We start from the raw sequence: 15,301 nt of genomic DNA on the forward strand, positions 1-15,301 counted from the left end.
AGTGGTTAGAAAGCAGCTGGCTGAGCAGAAGACTGTGCTCAACAGATCAAAGCAAAACAAGCCCCTGGCTAGAAAAACTTTAGAGGCAGGTCTCTGTGACAATGAATGTTTCTTCCAAGAAAGATGCCTGCCTCATGTGTTACCAGGGGGCCACTATGACCACCTCTGCTAAGATGGTTTGAATAGGACTCATCTGGCCCCCTAAACATACACTCCCCTGTTTCTGAGCAAGAAACCTCCCTGCAAATATACTGTGATATGTTCCCTTTTAAAATTGAGATTCCCAAGAGTTCTATGTCCTCAGTTAGTTCCCCAAAGTCTAAAGAGTCAGGAAGGTCTGCTATTTTGTGGAAGATAAAATGTAAGGTACATGTAAAACTTAGAATCCTTAGAGAAACCTGTTTCTAAACTATCAATATTAAAGCATTTTCCAGGAAGATGTGCTCTGGAGTTGTTAAAGGTGAGAGAGGGGGAAAAATGAAAAAAATATACAAACTCTCTTATGAAACTGAAGGTTGGCAAACAAATATATTTTACTATTTATATATCCTCTACTACTAAACTGCCTAGTGCTTTGATAAACATGATAAATAAGTGCAGAAATAAAGCTGAGGATTAAAAATAAAAAGCCTGGAGGGATATCTTGAATAACAGGAGAATGTAAATCTGTATTTTATAAAGGATGTTTAGATTTTATATTAATTAATTTGGCTTGCTATTTGAAATACTTACCCACTCCCTGAACTTTTTAAAATACAGAAGCTCTTACCTTTCATAGTAATCAAAATACTTCTGAAATTACCACTAGCTGAACATCATAATGTCTTATTTAGCTCTATATCCTTAGCAGAAGCACCCAGCCTGGCATATAGTAAGAGCTTAAAAAGTGTTAAGCTCTTGAACAGAAGACAGCTGGCTGTTGAACAGAAGACAGCATGCATGAGGTGTGAGGACCCTAAAAGAAGAAACTGAACAACAGGGGAAAGACTAATAGATTCACACTAAGAAGAGGATTAATTCTATCCTGAAACACAATCCTAACCTGAGACCATCTGGGGCACCCCAGATAGGTGTGGTCTTCATCTCCTCAATTCACAAAGGAGTTCAGCACCCTCTAATCTGCCCTGGGATAAAGACTTTAGGCAAATCTGTAACAATCGACTTTCTAAAGATTGGAGCCAAGCATGAGTAAAAGCGTGGGTAAAATAGCAGCTGTTTGGAGGATTTCTGTTTCTTACATCTGTCATAGTGTAAATCCCACTACAGAGCTGGAGAGTGGTGAAAGGGGAGTGTGGGCAACAACTGGTTAACAGCAGCTCTGGGGACTTTGGCTTCTCGGGAAATGGGAAAGGAGAGCAAGAGTGGTTAAAACACAAAATTCTCTCTTGAGTCCAAAGAAGGTCCTTGTACACAAGAATCTAGATTTGTTTTATACTAAAATGAAGGGCATTTATTTCTTCCCAGACAACAGAGAGTGTTGCCTTTAACTCTGGAATAAGGTTGGCAGTAAACTATTGGTAATAACCATCAGTCTCACAATGCTCCACCTCCTACACCTCCACACAAAAGACTTTTTAAAACAATTGCTGTTAGCTAGGCCTTTGTCTTGGACTAGGGAAAAGCAAGTGTAATCCAAGTAAGAATGAGAGGTGCATTAGCAAAGCTCTGTGGGGTCTTCTGGTCCTCTTAGTTAGAGATGCAAAAGGTCACAGCTTGGATGTGGGATGGGAGCCAGAGGTTGGGGCATTTTGTTGATTGCTGCTTCTTTTGATTTCAAGCTCCAAAACATTAATTAAATATGCAAGGAGCCTACTTAATATAGATGCATTCACTCTCCAAGTCCCAAATCAATAGGTTGGGACTTCAGGATTGAAAGAGGATTCTGAAGAGTTGAATTCATGAGCTTTCTTATCTCAGCCATGCCAGACCCTGGGGTTCACTGCACTCTACAGCTCTGGTGGATCTGAGAGCCTTTTCTGGGGTCTCTGGCCATTTATTTACTTTCTTTTTCTTTTCCATCACATTGAATCTTATCGGATGTAGGTTAATGAGAAACCAAATTGGGAACCAGTCAAAAAGATTAACAGGAGTCTGAGGAAATGATCCCTGAAGAAATAAACTAAACAGAAAAGAATCACATTTAACCTGTGCAAAGCTCAACCCCTTTAGCTGAAAGAAAGAGAAAGTGAGAAAGAGAGAGAGAGAGAGAGAGAGAGAGAGAGAGAGAGAGAGAGAGAGAGAGATGGAGAGATGGAGACACTGAGGAACCCTAGGCAAGTACTGCTCTGCAAATTCCACCACCTAATAGTAGCTGCTTTTAACTGTTCACATCCTGAACAGAAAACATCAAGACCCTGCCAGCCTGTAACCTCCAACTAATACATAATCTTTCTCTCCCGGCTGATCATTTACACTAATTAGCAAAATTTAGCTAATTATCGCTGAGCATTTCAAAGTTTAATTATGGCTATTAGTAATAGTCTGTCTGGCTTCCCCCACCTCCCACTCCCTTCTTTTCCTTTCCCACTCCACTCCCAACACTCCTTCTCCCCCTTAGGAGCTAATGGTTTCAATTTCAGTGAAATTGCTTTTTTGGTGGTTGTGGCTCTGTGTCCTAGGTTTATTAGGTTCTTTCTTTCTTTCTCACTTTCTCTCTTTTTTTCTCAACACCAGATCCTGCAGGAGTCACAGAGAAAACAGCAACCAGATCAAGATCAAGCATCACCTCCTTTCCACCATCACCCTCCGCCAACCCTACAAGCTGTGAGCTGCTTGACAACTCCGTCAAACAAAATTTAAAGAGAGTCAAAAAGATCCAGAGTATACGCTGGCATTTTCTCAATGTGCTTCCACTTAACACTACAGACGGAGCAGAAGCCCACAGCTAGGAGGCAGTGGGAAGAACCGACTTTCTGAACAGGGTCTGGATGTTATAGGTCTTCAAAACATGAACTAGGGCAGCGACCCTCATGTGGGGTTTATATTCCTGTTCCCCAGAGAGCTGCTCTGCAGTTGGTCTCCCTGGTCTCCCTGTCTCTGTGCTTCCTACTCTCCTCACCCTCTGAGTGCAGTGCATAGTAAACAAATAAGGAAGCTCCCTTCTTTAGAACAGTTTACTACAGCGAGCTCTTACCTTAGTTGCAGACATCGCCCTTTTAGAAGCAGCCTGCTCAGAGCTGAAAATATTTTTAAGAGCCACAGATCTCTCCCTTCAATAACTATTCAAGGAGGGTTGTTTGGAGCAAAACATATCATACCTGCATTACGTGAACAAGCACATTCATCCATGCAAACTTTAATTGAAACATTTGCATAAACAGTGGAATCGTGGAATCGAAGTTACTATAATTTACACTTGTGTAAATTATAAATGGACTTAGCCTTATCTTACATAATGCTTCCTGTCTGGTAGTTAGCAATATTAGATGTACAGTTTTAGCGATAGCTGCTCTTTCCACCAGACATGTGGGCAGACATAAAGCTGCCAAAATGAACAATAATGACCACTGGTTATTAATTATATTTTCTGCCTTCTTATACTCAGCTACTCTGCCCTGACCTTTACCACACAGACTACTTTACAGCAGTTCAATCAACTTCAGGCTGAAGATCTAAGGATTCTTGCTGTCTGCTATTTCCCCACAACTAGCTCCCAAACAAGAACAGAGAAAGGAAGGGTGAAAGCAAGGTGAATGAATGGTTTCTCAAAGTGCAGCATCGGGACTCGTCTGATAAGTTGCCTGTCTTCGCAGGGGCGTGAGAGTGCAAGGTTGCAAAGGGGAGAGTGTGGTGTTTGTACAGCCATGAATGAGGGAGCTAAGGAGAGGAGAACCCTTTAGAGAAAAGTAGGGGGCTGTCCGCGCAAACATTAGCCTTTAAGAGAAAGTGGAAATTTGCTTCCTTCATGGGCATGCGATGCTTTTCATCATTTTAAATTCAATTTTGCAGTTCTCTTCCCACCCTTGGCACTACCTGAAAGGCAAGTGAGTTAAGGAATTGCTATGCCCCATTAAAAGGATAAAGAGCAGAGAGACCCACCGTGCCCTCCTCGAAGGGAAACAGGGGAGCGATAGATAGAAATAGGCACTGAGTGATGCTTGCTGCCATGGAAATGGTGCTCGTGCTGAGAGTGAGACCCCGGTGAGGAAGAGGAGGAGGAAGAAGAGGAGGAGGAAGCTACATTAGAGGAACTCCACACAGAGCTGACGATACATCCCCAGAAGAGCGACCAGATCCCAAGCGTCCAGGCCGGCCGGCGAGGAGGGCTCCGTCTTGCGTGGATTCTCAGGTGCATGGTCAACGCACTGGACCACTACAGATGGGCAGTTTGAATTCCAGCCAGTGAGGAATAACGAAGTTCATGATGCCCAAGGGCCCATCATAGCAGGGGGAAGAGTTGCCAGAATTTTGGAAAGAGGGAAGCAATAAGCACTTTGGAGACAATGATGAATCAGTTAAAAGGAGGGGAAAAAAAGATACTTCTAAAAAAATAATAATAATAAAAGGCAAAGCCCTCCCTCCCGGAGGCTGAAATTCAGAATTCCAGAGTCCACCCAGGTATAGCAAACCTCCTCGGGAGCCCCGGCATGTCACACATGGCAGGGGAGGACCGGCGAGGCTTCCTCCTGATGTCTAGGCACCTCCAGTCTGATGACTTAACTGCACACTTCGGAAAGCCACAGAGAAAAAAAGGTGGAAACGAAGAAAGAGGAGGAGGCAGCAGGAAACCCAAATAGGTTCAGGTTAGTTTATCCCAACATCCAAAGAGTTTGAACATTTTTGTTTTCTTTTTCTGTTTCCACTTCCATGCGATGCAATGCAGAACTGCCAGGCAAAGGGGGGTTGCAGGTGGAAGAGTTCTTCTTGTGTTCCTGAGAGTATCGGCGGAGGGAGGCTGTTAACCCTGAGCTTTCTGGACAAGCGCCACGGAGCAGCCTCCTGCTTCCTGGGTTTCCCCACTGGATGCAAAGCAGCAGCAGCAGCAGCAGCCGCAGCCAGAGGAAGAGAAGCAGAAGGACCGGAGGGAAAGAGGAGAGGAGGAGGAACCCAGCACGGAGCAGCCACCGAAACCAACGCTGCTGCACGGGGCGGAGGGAGGTGGGTGGGCGAAATCTGGGAGAGCTCGAGAGGAGGTGCCCGTCGGGCGGCAGAGGTGGCCGGGAGGCAGGCGGGCGCCTGCCAAGTGCGCGGAGCGGGGAGGCACAGGTGAAGTGAAGCGAGGACTTGGGGAGCCAGATTCACAAATGGGCAAGTCATATGCAAATACCGCACTCCCGAGAGCAAATCAGTGCGGCCCGAGCTCTGCCGAGGGACTGGCTGGCTCCGGAGGGAGGAGGGGCCGGAGCCACCCGGAATCCCGGCCCTCCCCATTCAGTACACGCTCGTCTACACCCGCGCGAGCCTCCCGCGCGCCGCCCGGGCGCCCTCCCCTCGCCCGCCTGCCGCCCGGCAGTGTGCGCGCGCGCGTGCAGTGCCACAGACAGACCGACACTGCGCCTTCTTTAGCACCCGTCCCCCCTTCCTCTTTCAGGCACGTTAATCCAAACTCGGGCGATTAAAGCACCTTTTGCAGTTTGGGAAGAAAACTAAAGGCAGCGGAGGCTAAGGCTGAAGTAGCCCCAAATAGATGTAAAAATAAACCCCTTGAGTCAGGGGGAGCGCTGGAGCTGCTGCACGCGGTGGTGCCACACGCACGCTCCTCTTCGCCTGGCGGTGGCTCCGGTGGCCGCTCTCCAGGCGTGTTTCTCCCACGGTTAAGGTGCCCAAGGCCACACCCACGAGGGGCGAATGGACGGAATCCGCATCCTGGCTCTCAAAACTGAAGGAGGAGGGGTGGCCAGGGACTTCGGAAGGTCAAGGGCTCAGTGGCTGGCAACCCTTCGAGAAGGTAGCCTCCACTCCCCAGTGGACAGGACGTTCTTGGAATTTGAGAGCCAGCGGTTAGCGCCTTCACCCGCTATCCTGGTCAAAGAACTTTAGAAGAGGCTATGGATACATCTGTCAGCCAAAGAGGAGTGGCTAGCCTGTCTCACAGCAGCCACGGAGGGGCTGCCTCAGGTGGATGAAGTCCCCTGGGCTCCAAGTACCAGAGAGAGCATGGTGGGGTTTGCATCCAGACTGAACCTGCAGGAAAGAGCCTGAGTGGCAGCACATGTCCTCTCATGGCCATCTGTGACTCCAGAAGGGGGCTGACCCAGGGCTGTGCCAGGGAACAGTGACATTCTGGAGCAGGCGGCCTCCACCCCTCCACTATGTGTGATGCAAAGCAGTAGGTGCAAACCCAACGAGCTGCCCTCTCAAGCCAGGCCCGTTTCCACCCGGGACTTGTTGGCTTTAACTCCCTCTTACTCATACTGGTTAAAAAGCCCATTACACTGGGGCTGGGGGAGTGAATAATACTGCTGGTTAAGTTGTATCATATATATTGTATTTAGGTGGCTTTTTAAAAGGGGAGTTTATAGCACTTATTACATACCCCTGCTCTCGTTTCAAACCCCCTAAAGATAAGGAACATGGATTAAAACGGTCCTAAGTCATCCTTGAGACACCTCAAGGAGATATTGAAGAAGTAGTATTATGTTTTTAACAGATAAAGATACCAGGCTTACAGGTGGTTTGTCTTCAAGGTCATATATCAAGTTCATTTCAGAATTTATGGCAGTGACTTGGTATTCTGCAAGTGGTGTTCTCCAAAAGCTCCAAGCTACCCATATAGTAAATGGTGCACAGAATCATTCTAAGTGCCCTGGCTCTCAGCGCTAAGGGTTATTCGGGACACAGCCTCCCAGGAAGTGGCCCTTTGACAAAGTCTTTCATGCTTTTGGGTGTGCCCACAAACACAATGTCTTAAATCCATGACATGCACTTAGGAACACAGGCAAGTGAGTGGTTTTATGAATACTCAGTTTAGACCTCAGTTTTCTCCTCTGTAAAATGTGGATAATGCGTCCCTTATGAGCTTGTTGGGAGTTTTAAAGAAGACAATACACAGCATCTGACATAGCACCTGACACACAGTGATGGAACTCTTTGTTCACTAGAAAAATAAGGTGAAGTTCCTCAAAAAGATTAGGGATATGGTTAGGGTTTTATGCTATTATTAGCAAAAACAAACAAAAAAAAACAGTAAAAAATGTAATATCTGAAATATCCATGATCATTTTCATGCAATCCAATTATTTCTTAATTTAGTTCCCCAGATGGATTCCCACAGCACTTTTGGCTTTTTCTGATTCCATGTCATGGCCCTAAGGGGATCTAGGGGACTGAGCTTATGCCTAATTATCTAACTCCATCTCCTGCCAGACACCATCCTACTTACTACCCTTTAGTCTCCCAGACAGTCTTTCTGCTCTTTGTGCCAAGTTCTCTACCAGCCCAAGGCCTTAAGGGTCTTGTCAGTTCCTCTTGTCTGAAGGCTCCTCCCCAAGTTGTTTCAATTGGTGCATTTCAAATGTCACCTCCTGGCCCTCATCTGAAGTTGAAAGGCATTCTCTCCCATTACTCTGTTTTATTTCTTTCATGGTACTCTTCACTTTCTGAAATTATCGTATCTGTGTATTTGTTCACAGTCTATTGCCTTCAAAAAAGATCATAAGTTCCCTGAAGGGTGAGCTGCTATCTTGTCCTCCCCTATATCCTGTGTGTGTGCAACAATGGGCAGCACATAATAGGAGCTCGGTAAATATTTGCTGAATGAACAAATCCCATGAATCAATTGCCAGTCTCATACTCACATGTTCTTATACCATTAGTTGTGCTGATTCCTTTGTCTGGCTTTAGTGACATTGATCCTGAGACATAAGATTTCCAGAGCTGATAAGCTCACCACCTCTCCATTTAATGTTGTTCATCTTTTCTAAATTGGTACTGAGTGTTGGAGACTCTGTTTTGACTTCACTCTAAGGATGCACAGGAAGCTTAGATGGACCTTCCAATTAATTCTCTGCTAGACAACAAAGTGACAATAAATCCTTAATGGAGGACAAAATCTGGAAATGCTGCTGGTCCATCACAGCTGGAACTATTCATTTCATTTGTCATACTTATAATCTATTTATTTTTTGCAAAATGTCAAAAGTAGTAGTTGTGAATATTGGTAAGGCTGATCCCATTTGGGGACACAGTTGAATACTGAGAAGACTTTTTAAAGGACAAATGTGAGACTGGTTTATTTTACTAATTCCACTCTAAAGAGATATCTCACAATGATCCTGATGAAAATGTATGGCCTCCAATTGAATACACTGTTAATTTTTTCATGTGTTTCCTGTCCCTCCTGCCTCTCCCTCTAGTCAACATATTCTACTTCGATGTCTTTTCTGATTCCCATTCTTCTCAGGTCCATTAGTACTTTTTCAGATTTTTAGCTCCAGTGGTATCTGCTAAATACTGCCTGAAGCTAGCATTCCAGCTGCCCTCGTCTTACCATGAAAAGCTCCCCACTTTCCTCCTGAGTTGGCCCCTCTCTAATGGGTCCCTTGATAGGGAACACTTAGGAATCAAGAACACAGCTACAGGATGAAGATGAGAGCCCACTTTTAAGACAGAAAGGAAGAGAAATAGATTTAGAAATGCTATGCTCACCCAAATTTAAAGTTGAAAAGTATAAATAATTTCATGGGAACAACCACGCTTTGCTCTCCTTGAATAAACCCCCACATAATCATAACTCTACTCTTTGGATCCTTAAATTTCTAAATGGAATGCAGTTTTTTTTTAATTCAAACCCTCTATTACTTCACACTTCAGAATTTGGCATTATAGACCACCCCCCATGTTTTTTTTTAAATCTCCTCTACCCCATCATCACCCCCAGGGAGAATGTCCCAAGGTAAGGTATAAGAATTCTTACCCATCTGATCCTTTGTGTTGTTTTGCTCTGTGTCTCAGCTATAAAGTAGTGTGAGGGAATCTTCTGGCTTCTAAAATAAGCGTTGTGATTGTACTTAAATGTGTCAGGCATTAGGAACTTAATGCAAAGTTGCCCTGCCCATTGTCTTGTCTCTCACAATGCTGTACATTTTATCTCTGCACAGGCCTCTTCTCACTTGCATGGACCCTGACTTGCCACTTCACTGCCAGCAGGAGACACCTGTCAAGTTGTTCTCTGCAGCCACATCTAATATGACTGCACAGACACAGGAAGGCCAGAAAGCGTCAGAGCAGTCAGTGTCTGTGTGAGACCGGAACTCTTAGGTGACAACCGTCTTTTTTCAAAAATGAAGGGTAGAAATCCTTACTTTCACTGTCCTCACAGGGATCCAAAAGGCAATTTAGGGAGAGAATAACAAAATACACACACACACACACACAACCAAACAACTAAACTCTCATAATGTGAAATGAAATAAAAGTCCTGAAAAAATACAGATGACTGTTAACATGGCTATAAATAAATCCAAGGGTTCCAGTGACACCATAAAACAGTCCAACTTTACTTTATTATGTCAGTGGATTTATTTACAGCCACATAATTCATCCTTCTGCTCATTTAAGAAAGCCATCCTGCAAAAAAAAAAAAACACAGATTTTGATTATATTTTCCATTTAGAGGTATAAAAGAGAAGCTTTATTCTTTTAGACATCTCACTCCTGCATGTATTTGATTAAAAAATAAAAGATAATGGCATCCCTGTATAAATTTATAGTTCAGAGAACATATATATATATATATATATATATATATATATTGTTTCTGTTTCTTTAACTTATCCTTCTTATGAACATCCACAGTTATTCCCTTGTCCTCCTTGTGGCTGAATTAGGGATATCAGGATTTAGATGTTGAGAAAAATCTCTAGGAAATTTTCCAAATCTCTTCCGTTTGAACAATGGGGCTGGGATATACACTTCATCAGAATTTTTACACATTTCATCCAGGACAAGAAAAATATAAAATGTTCCCACATAAACCTTAGCTAGCTTCCTTTGGACTCCAAGTAACATTATTTTAATACAGAAGCATTTTTGTTTCTTTTACTCAAAGACAGGGCTCAGTTTCTCATAGAGAGATTAGGACATTTACATCCCTGTTAGTCTTCACTAAGCTTATATTGAATATCAGATCTTCACTAAGCTTATATGAATATTAGATCTTCACTAAGGTTACACTAGATATCAGAGGTCTAAACTTTCCATCCTCAGTGCCATGAAAATCTCTATCCAGTTTTGAGGAATCAAATAAAATGAATTATAATTATATAATAACAAAATGAATACTCTCATTTGTATGTTTAGATAAAATATTAAATCCAAGATTTAGAGGATTTTTTGTAAGGCAGACTTAATTCAGGACATTGCAATACAATAGGTACAGGTAAAGGGTTTTGCAGTGGAGGAAAGAGATAGATTCAACTCCTTAGAAAGCACGTTGAGAGTACCTATAGATTTGGATCTTGGGCTCCAGTGCTCAAATGCCTACGATCAAATCCTGATTTTGCACGTAAATTGCTGTGAAACTGTAAACACAATCTTAGCCTCTTTGTACTTCAGCTTCTCCATCTGTGAAATGAGAATAATCATACCATCTATCTAACAGATTTGTTGTGAGGCTTTAAAGTTAACATATGTAAAGTGTGTATAAACAGTAACTGGCACACAAAAACTGTTCAATAAATGTAAATACTAATTATTATAATAATATTATTTCATTATTATTATTATTATTATTACTATCCTCTTTTTCTCCAGATGACTGCTCTCAGGTTATCCCTGCAGATAGTTTTCCCTTCTTGTTTATACAAATGTCCAGGGGAGTGAGTGAACAGAAAGCTCTCCCTGCAATTCCAAAACACAGAAGGGGAAGTCTGTCCCTATGTTACCTGACTCATTGGATGCTCTTCGCCCATCTTCTGTGGAAAAGGGAACAGCGTCATCACATCCCTCTCACAAATATCCTTCAAGCCAATTCCAAAAAATAAAGCTCATGCTCAGTCCCAGAACTAGGTTATATGGGCTACCAAAATCTAGCCCTGTTGTATAAGTAATTATTTTCCAGAGTGGGGCAGAACTCTCAAGATCCCAGTCTGCTTTGGGGTCTGGAAGGGCTCTCTGGCAACTTTGCGATCTCATCTTTTTATGTTCTCACTTTCTTCTCTAGAATAATAATATATAAAAAAAATTCTAATTAGCTTTCTTCCTACAAGACATGCCTTCTAAATCTTTTAATAGTTTCCATCGGATTTACGCAGTATTTGATGATTACTCAACATTTTTTTTTTTTTTTTTTTGAGAAAGTGTCTCACTCTGTACCCTGGCTAGAGTGCTGTGGCGTCAGCCTAGCTCACAGCAACCTCAAACTCCTGGGCTCAAGTGATCCTCCTGCCTCTGTCTCCCCAGTAGCTGGGACTACAAGCATGCACCACCACGCCCAGCTAATTTTTTCTATTTTTAGTAGAGACAGGGTCTCACTCTTGCTCAAGCTGGTCTCTAACTCCTGAGTTCAAGTGATCCTCCCGCCTCGGCCTCCCAGAGTGCACTAGAATTACAAGCGTGAGCCACCGCGCACAGCCATTACTCAACATTTTTAAAAAGTTATTGTGACTGTACCTCTAAACTAGGTTCTACTAAGTATAGAAAGAAATCATTCTCCCCTTCCCTTCGCTTTGGTGCCTCAATTAATTTACTCTATGAACACTAAATTTATGCAGACTATGGGCAAGGCACTGGGTGAAGTCCAGGAGACCAAGTGATGAAGAAGAGATTTCAGACCTTAAGAAGTAAACCCTCTAGCAGAAAAAAAAAAAAAAAATCTCCTAAGCCAAATTAAACAAACTATATAAATCCCATTTAAATATACACCTTCCCAAATGTAATGTGATAAGTGCTAGAATAAAGATATAAACAAGTACACAGAAGAATAGAGAATGGAATTAGTCTACTACAGGGAGGGGAGAAATGATGAAGAAAGGTTCACAGACAAGGTGACATGTGAACTGAGTGTCAAAAGACTAGAGTTAAAATCCTGGGTCCACCAGCTTTATAACATTAAGCAAGTTACCTTAAACTCTTGAAGCTTATTTCTTCAATAGTATAAATATGAATAATCCCTACTACCTCATGGGACAGTTTTGAGGGCTTGATGAGAAGACATATTTGAAAAGAAGATTGTAAATTGATGTTCACAGTTACTATGGAATTGACCTTGCATGGTTTTAAACAGGAAGAGAAAAGGGAATTAAAAGTGAGGGGAGTATCCATGAGGGGTAGAATCATCCACAGGGAGCATCCTGAAGGAGGCAAACCTTAAGCCCAGCTTTCACTTATTACATATGTCAAAGTTTGGAGAGGTCAGAAATGGATCAACTTTTCCTTTCAGTGCAAAAGATAGGTATTTCATGGGATAAAGAAAGGCAAGGCAAGGCAAGGCAGGGCAGGGGAAGGGAGGGTGGGGTGAGGAAGGACAGAGGAAGGGGAGGGAAAGGAAGGAGAAGGGAGAAGAGGGGAGGGGAGGGACAAGATAAAAAGAAAAAGGAGAGGAGGAGAAACTCACATGTTAGAAGCCACATTCTTTATCTCTAATGAGTGAGTTGCCATACTCAGAAATGTCAAATAAATACCAAAATGAATTTAAAAAAGCTAAATTGTGGCATAGCTGGGAGATTTTCTGTTTAATTTATTCCACATTCCTACTTTTCAGACACTAAAATATCAATCAGATCCAATTTATAAGATTACCATTTAATTCTAGGGACCTCCTACTTCAGGCATCATCTTACTTGTGTCGATCTCATTCACTATTCCATGGAAAGTACACCATCTAAGTACAGGGATAGAGATCTAAAATAATGGTCATTTTCTCCTTGATACTATATAGTCTTAAATTTACTTAACTGACAATTTTTGGAGGGGAATGAGATGAATGTTCTCCTAACACAAAGTACAAAGTGTTATTAAGCAGCTCCAGAAATGTTTGCAAGATGGATGATAATAAGGGCATTACTCAGTAATATTGAGGATTTAGCACTTTCTAAAATTTACAGTGACATCAGGGGGTATTGAAATGTAAGTTTATGTCATAGGTAGGAGGAACAGACTGTTCTTAAAATAGATAAAACAACATTAAGATAATAATATTTTGGCACTGATAATATCATGTCTTCAAAATCTACCATTTCTAATCTGGATAGGCAGAATTAGTTGTTTTTCCCTACCTTTCTAGAACAGAAAGGTAGGGAAACAGCAGTGTTCTGTTGACACTTGTCAGAATGTTGACATTCTGTTATTATCCATTGTTTTATATCTAGATTCCCTACATGATTCATGAAATCATGAACTCAGGCCTGATCCTAGAACCAGACAGCTTAAATTCAAATTCAAATCCCTGCTCCTCTATCTACTTAACAATGTCACCTTGGACAAGTTACCTATCTGAATTTCTTTTTACGCATAGGCAAAATGGAGACAACAATATTCCCTATTTCGAACTTAGCACGGTACCAGGCCCATAGGAGACATTGAATGAATGTTTACGAAATAATATTGAGACACATTTAGTTACTGTAGTAGAGACTATTTCTTCTGTATGTGGGGGAAGGGAACCTCTAAAAGATGTAATAACACTGTTGTAAGAAAGAACTTTCCAACATTTGAAGATATCACAAAATCAGAAGGGAGGCACTGCCAGGCAGTGAGCTCGCCATCCCAGGATACGTTCAAGTAGCAGATGCCTGTTAGAGACTCTGATGTGAGAGGATGGACTCTATAAATTCCACATTATCGTTCAAAGTGAACATTATGTGATGCTGATTAAATTTTATTTTAAAAATTTTCTTTGTCTTTTATTTCTGAATTTACTTATATGTGATCTCTTGGCCTTATTTTGAGGCTCAAATCCAATTTCCGGATGCTGCAAAAATTATAGCATACCCCTCTTTATTAAAACCTCATATTAAAGTGAGGAATCCTAGACTTCTTTAAAAAGAATCCAAAACTAAGCAGTGTTGTTGTATTAGAACTTCATTTTTCATTACTATATGCAATATACGCTGTCTCTAGATATATTAACAAATTTATGTTTCTATTTTAAATTTTAAACATTGATTTTTTTTTCCCCCACTCACAACACCTACACATCTGCTGTTTCTCTGATCTAAGAGGGCATTTTTCATTGGTGAAAAGCTCATTGGAAAGGGAAGAGTATGCTGGCTGGCTTGCTTACCCTGTTGTTCCTTACCTCCCAGTGGGGAATTCTTGGGGACTAAGTATAAATAAAAATGAATCCCCTTAAATAAAGACACATAGCCTGAGAATCCTGGGGCAGAAAGCAGAATGACTTGTCTGTAACCAACACAAGGCCATCCCTCCTCAGTAGCTAGTAAGGATAAGAAGGATATTAGATATTCAGGGGGCAGCTCAGTTAGAAAAACTGAGATACAGAGAAAATCATGTATCATACAGCATTTTGATGTCAGAATAAGCTGGAGTTTTCCTTTAGAATGCTACTCTAGAATGAGGCATGCATGGCTCCTATAGCAACATAAACATTGGTAGAAAATATGCTTGTAAGAAAACAATTCACCATAAGAGAGAGCTAACAGCCACAACAATGGGAGAATGAAGAACACCTGAATGCGACATAATGGAACAATCTGAAATAAATGGCCAAAATGAATATGGTTAAATGATTAAATAAATTCCAGATGCCACAGTGAAAGCAAATAGTATTATTATAAAGGGCTGATTTCAGGAAAAAAAAACTAAACTCTTTTGGAAAAGCGACACGGTTAGCAAAAAAAAAAAAAAAATCAATAGACAGATTATGTAAATGTAGCTAAAGACAGAATTAATGGACTGGAAGACAGAATTGAAGAAACTTCTCTAAAAATAGCATAGTGAGAAAAAGACATTTGAGGAATATAAAAATATTAAAAGCCATGAAAGATCAAATGAAAAATCCAACATACATCTATTAAGAATTTTAGAAGGAGAGAGTAGAGAAATTGAGCAAGAAAAGTAATTTCAAAAAGATAATGACTGAGAATTTTTTCAGATTCAAGTGAATTCTTACATGAAAGGCTCCAAATCAGGAAAAAAAAAAAAAAAGAAAGAAAGAAAAGAAAAGAAAATCACACTTGAGCCCATCATAGCAAAACAAAAGCATATCCCAAATAAAATTAAAAATATTAAAATCAATGTATTACTTTTAAATAGAGCCCAGAAAACAATGTGCACAGTTCCTTTAGGTTGAAAGAACATGTCTATCAATTTAGATCTACTTAACTAGGCAAATCATTTAAGAGCAGAGGCAAACCTAAAACATTTTCAGATAAGTAAAGTTTCAGATAAATAAATAAAGCTT

General features: G+C 41.4%; 1 protein-coding gene across 23 annotated transcripts in view; it reads right to left on the minus strand.

Annotated features, from left to right (window-relative positions):
* The window catches only part of NRXN3 (neurexin 3), a 1,566,790-nt gene that overhangs the window by 535,632 nt on the left and 1,015,857 nt on the right, over positions 1-15,301 (minus strand). For 2 of the 23 annotated variants that reach the window (XM_076003830.1, XM_020286125.2), the window contains exon 1: positions 4,039-5,400. The exons of 18 other annotated variants lie outside the window; for them this stretch is intronic. In XM_076003830.1, the coding sequence (XP_075859945.1) occupies positions 4,039-4,294 (256 nt within the window). In that variant the 5' untranslated portion in view covers positions 4,295-5,400. Of the gene's footprint in view, positions 1-4,038; positions 5,402-15,301 lie in introns of those variants that run through there. 3 more of the 23 variants (XM_012756837.3, XM_012756836.3, XM_012756835.3) reach the window with 3 other exon arrangements.

The sequence above is a fragment of the Microcebus murinus genome, chromosome 6 (assembly GCF_040939455.1).
Source record: "Microcebus murinus isolate Inina chromosome 6, M.murinus_Inina_mat1.0, whole genome shotgun sequence".
In the NCBI taxonomy this organism is placed as follows: Eukaryota; Metazoa; Chordata; class Mammalia; order Primates; family Cheirogaleidae; genus Microcebus; species Microcebus murinus.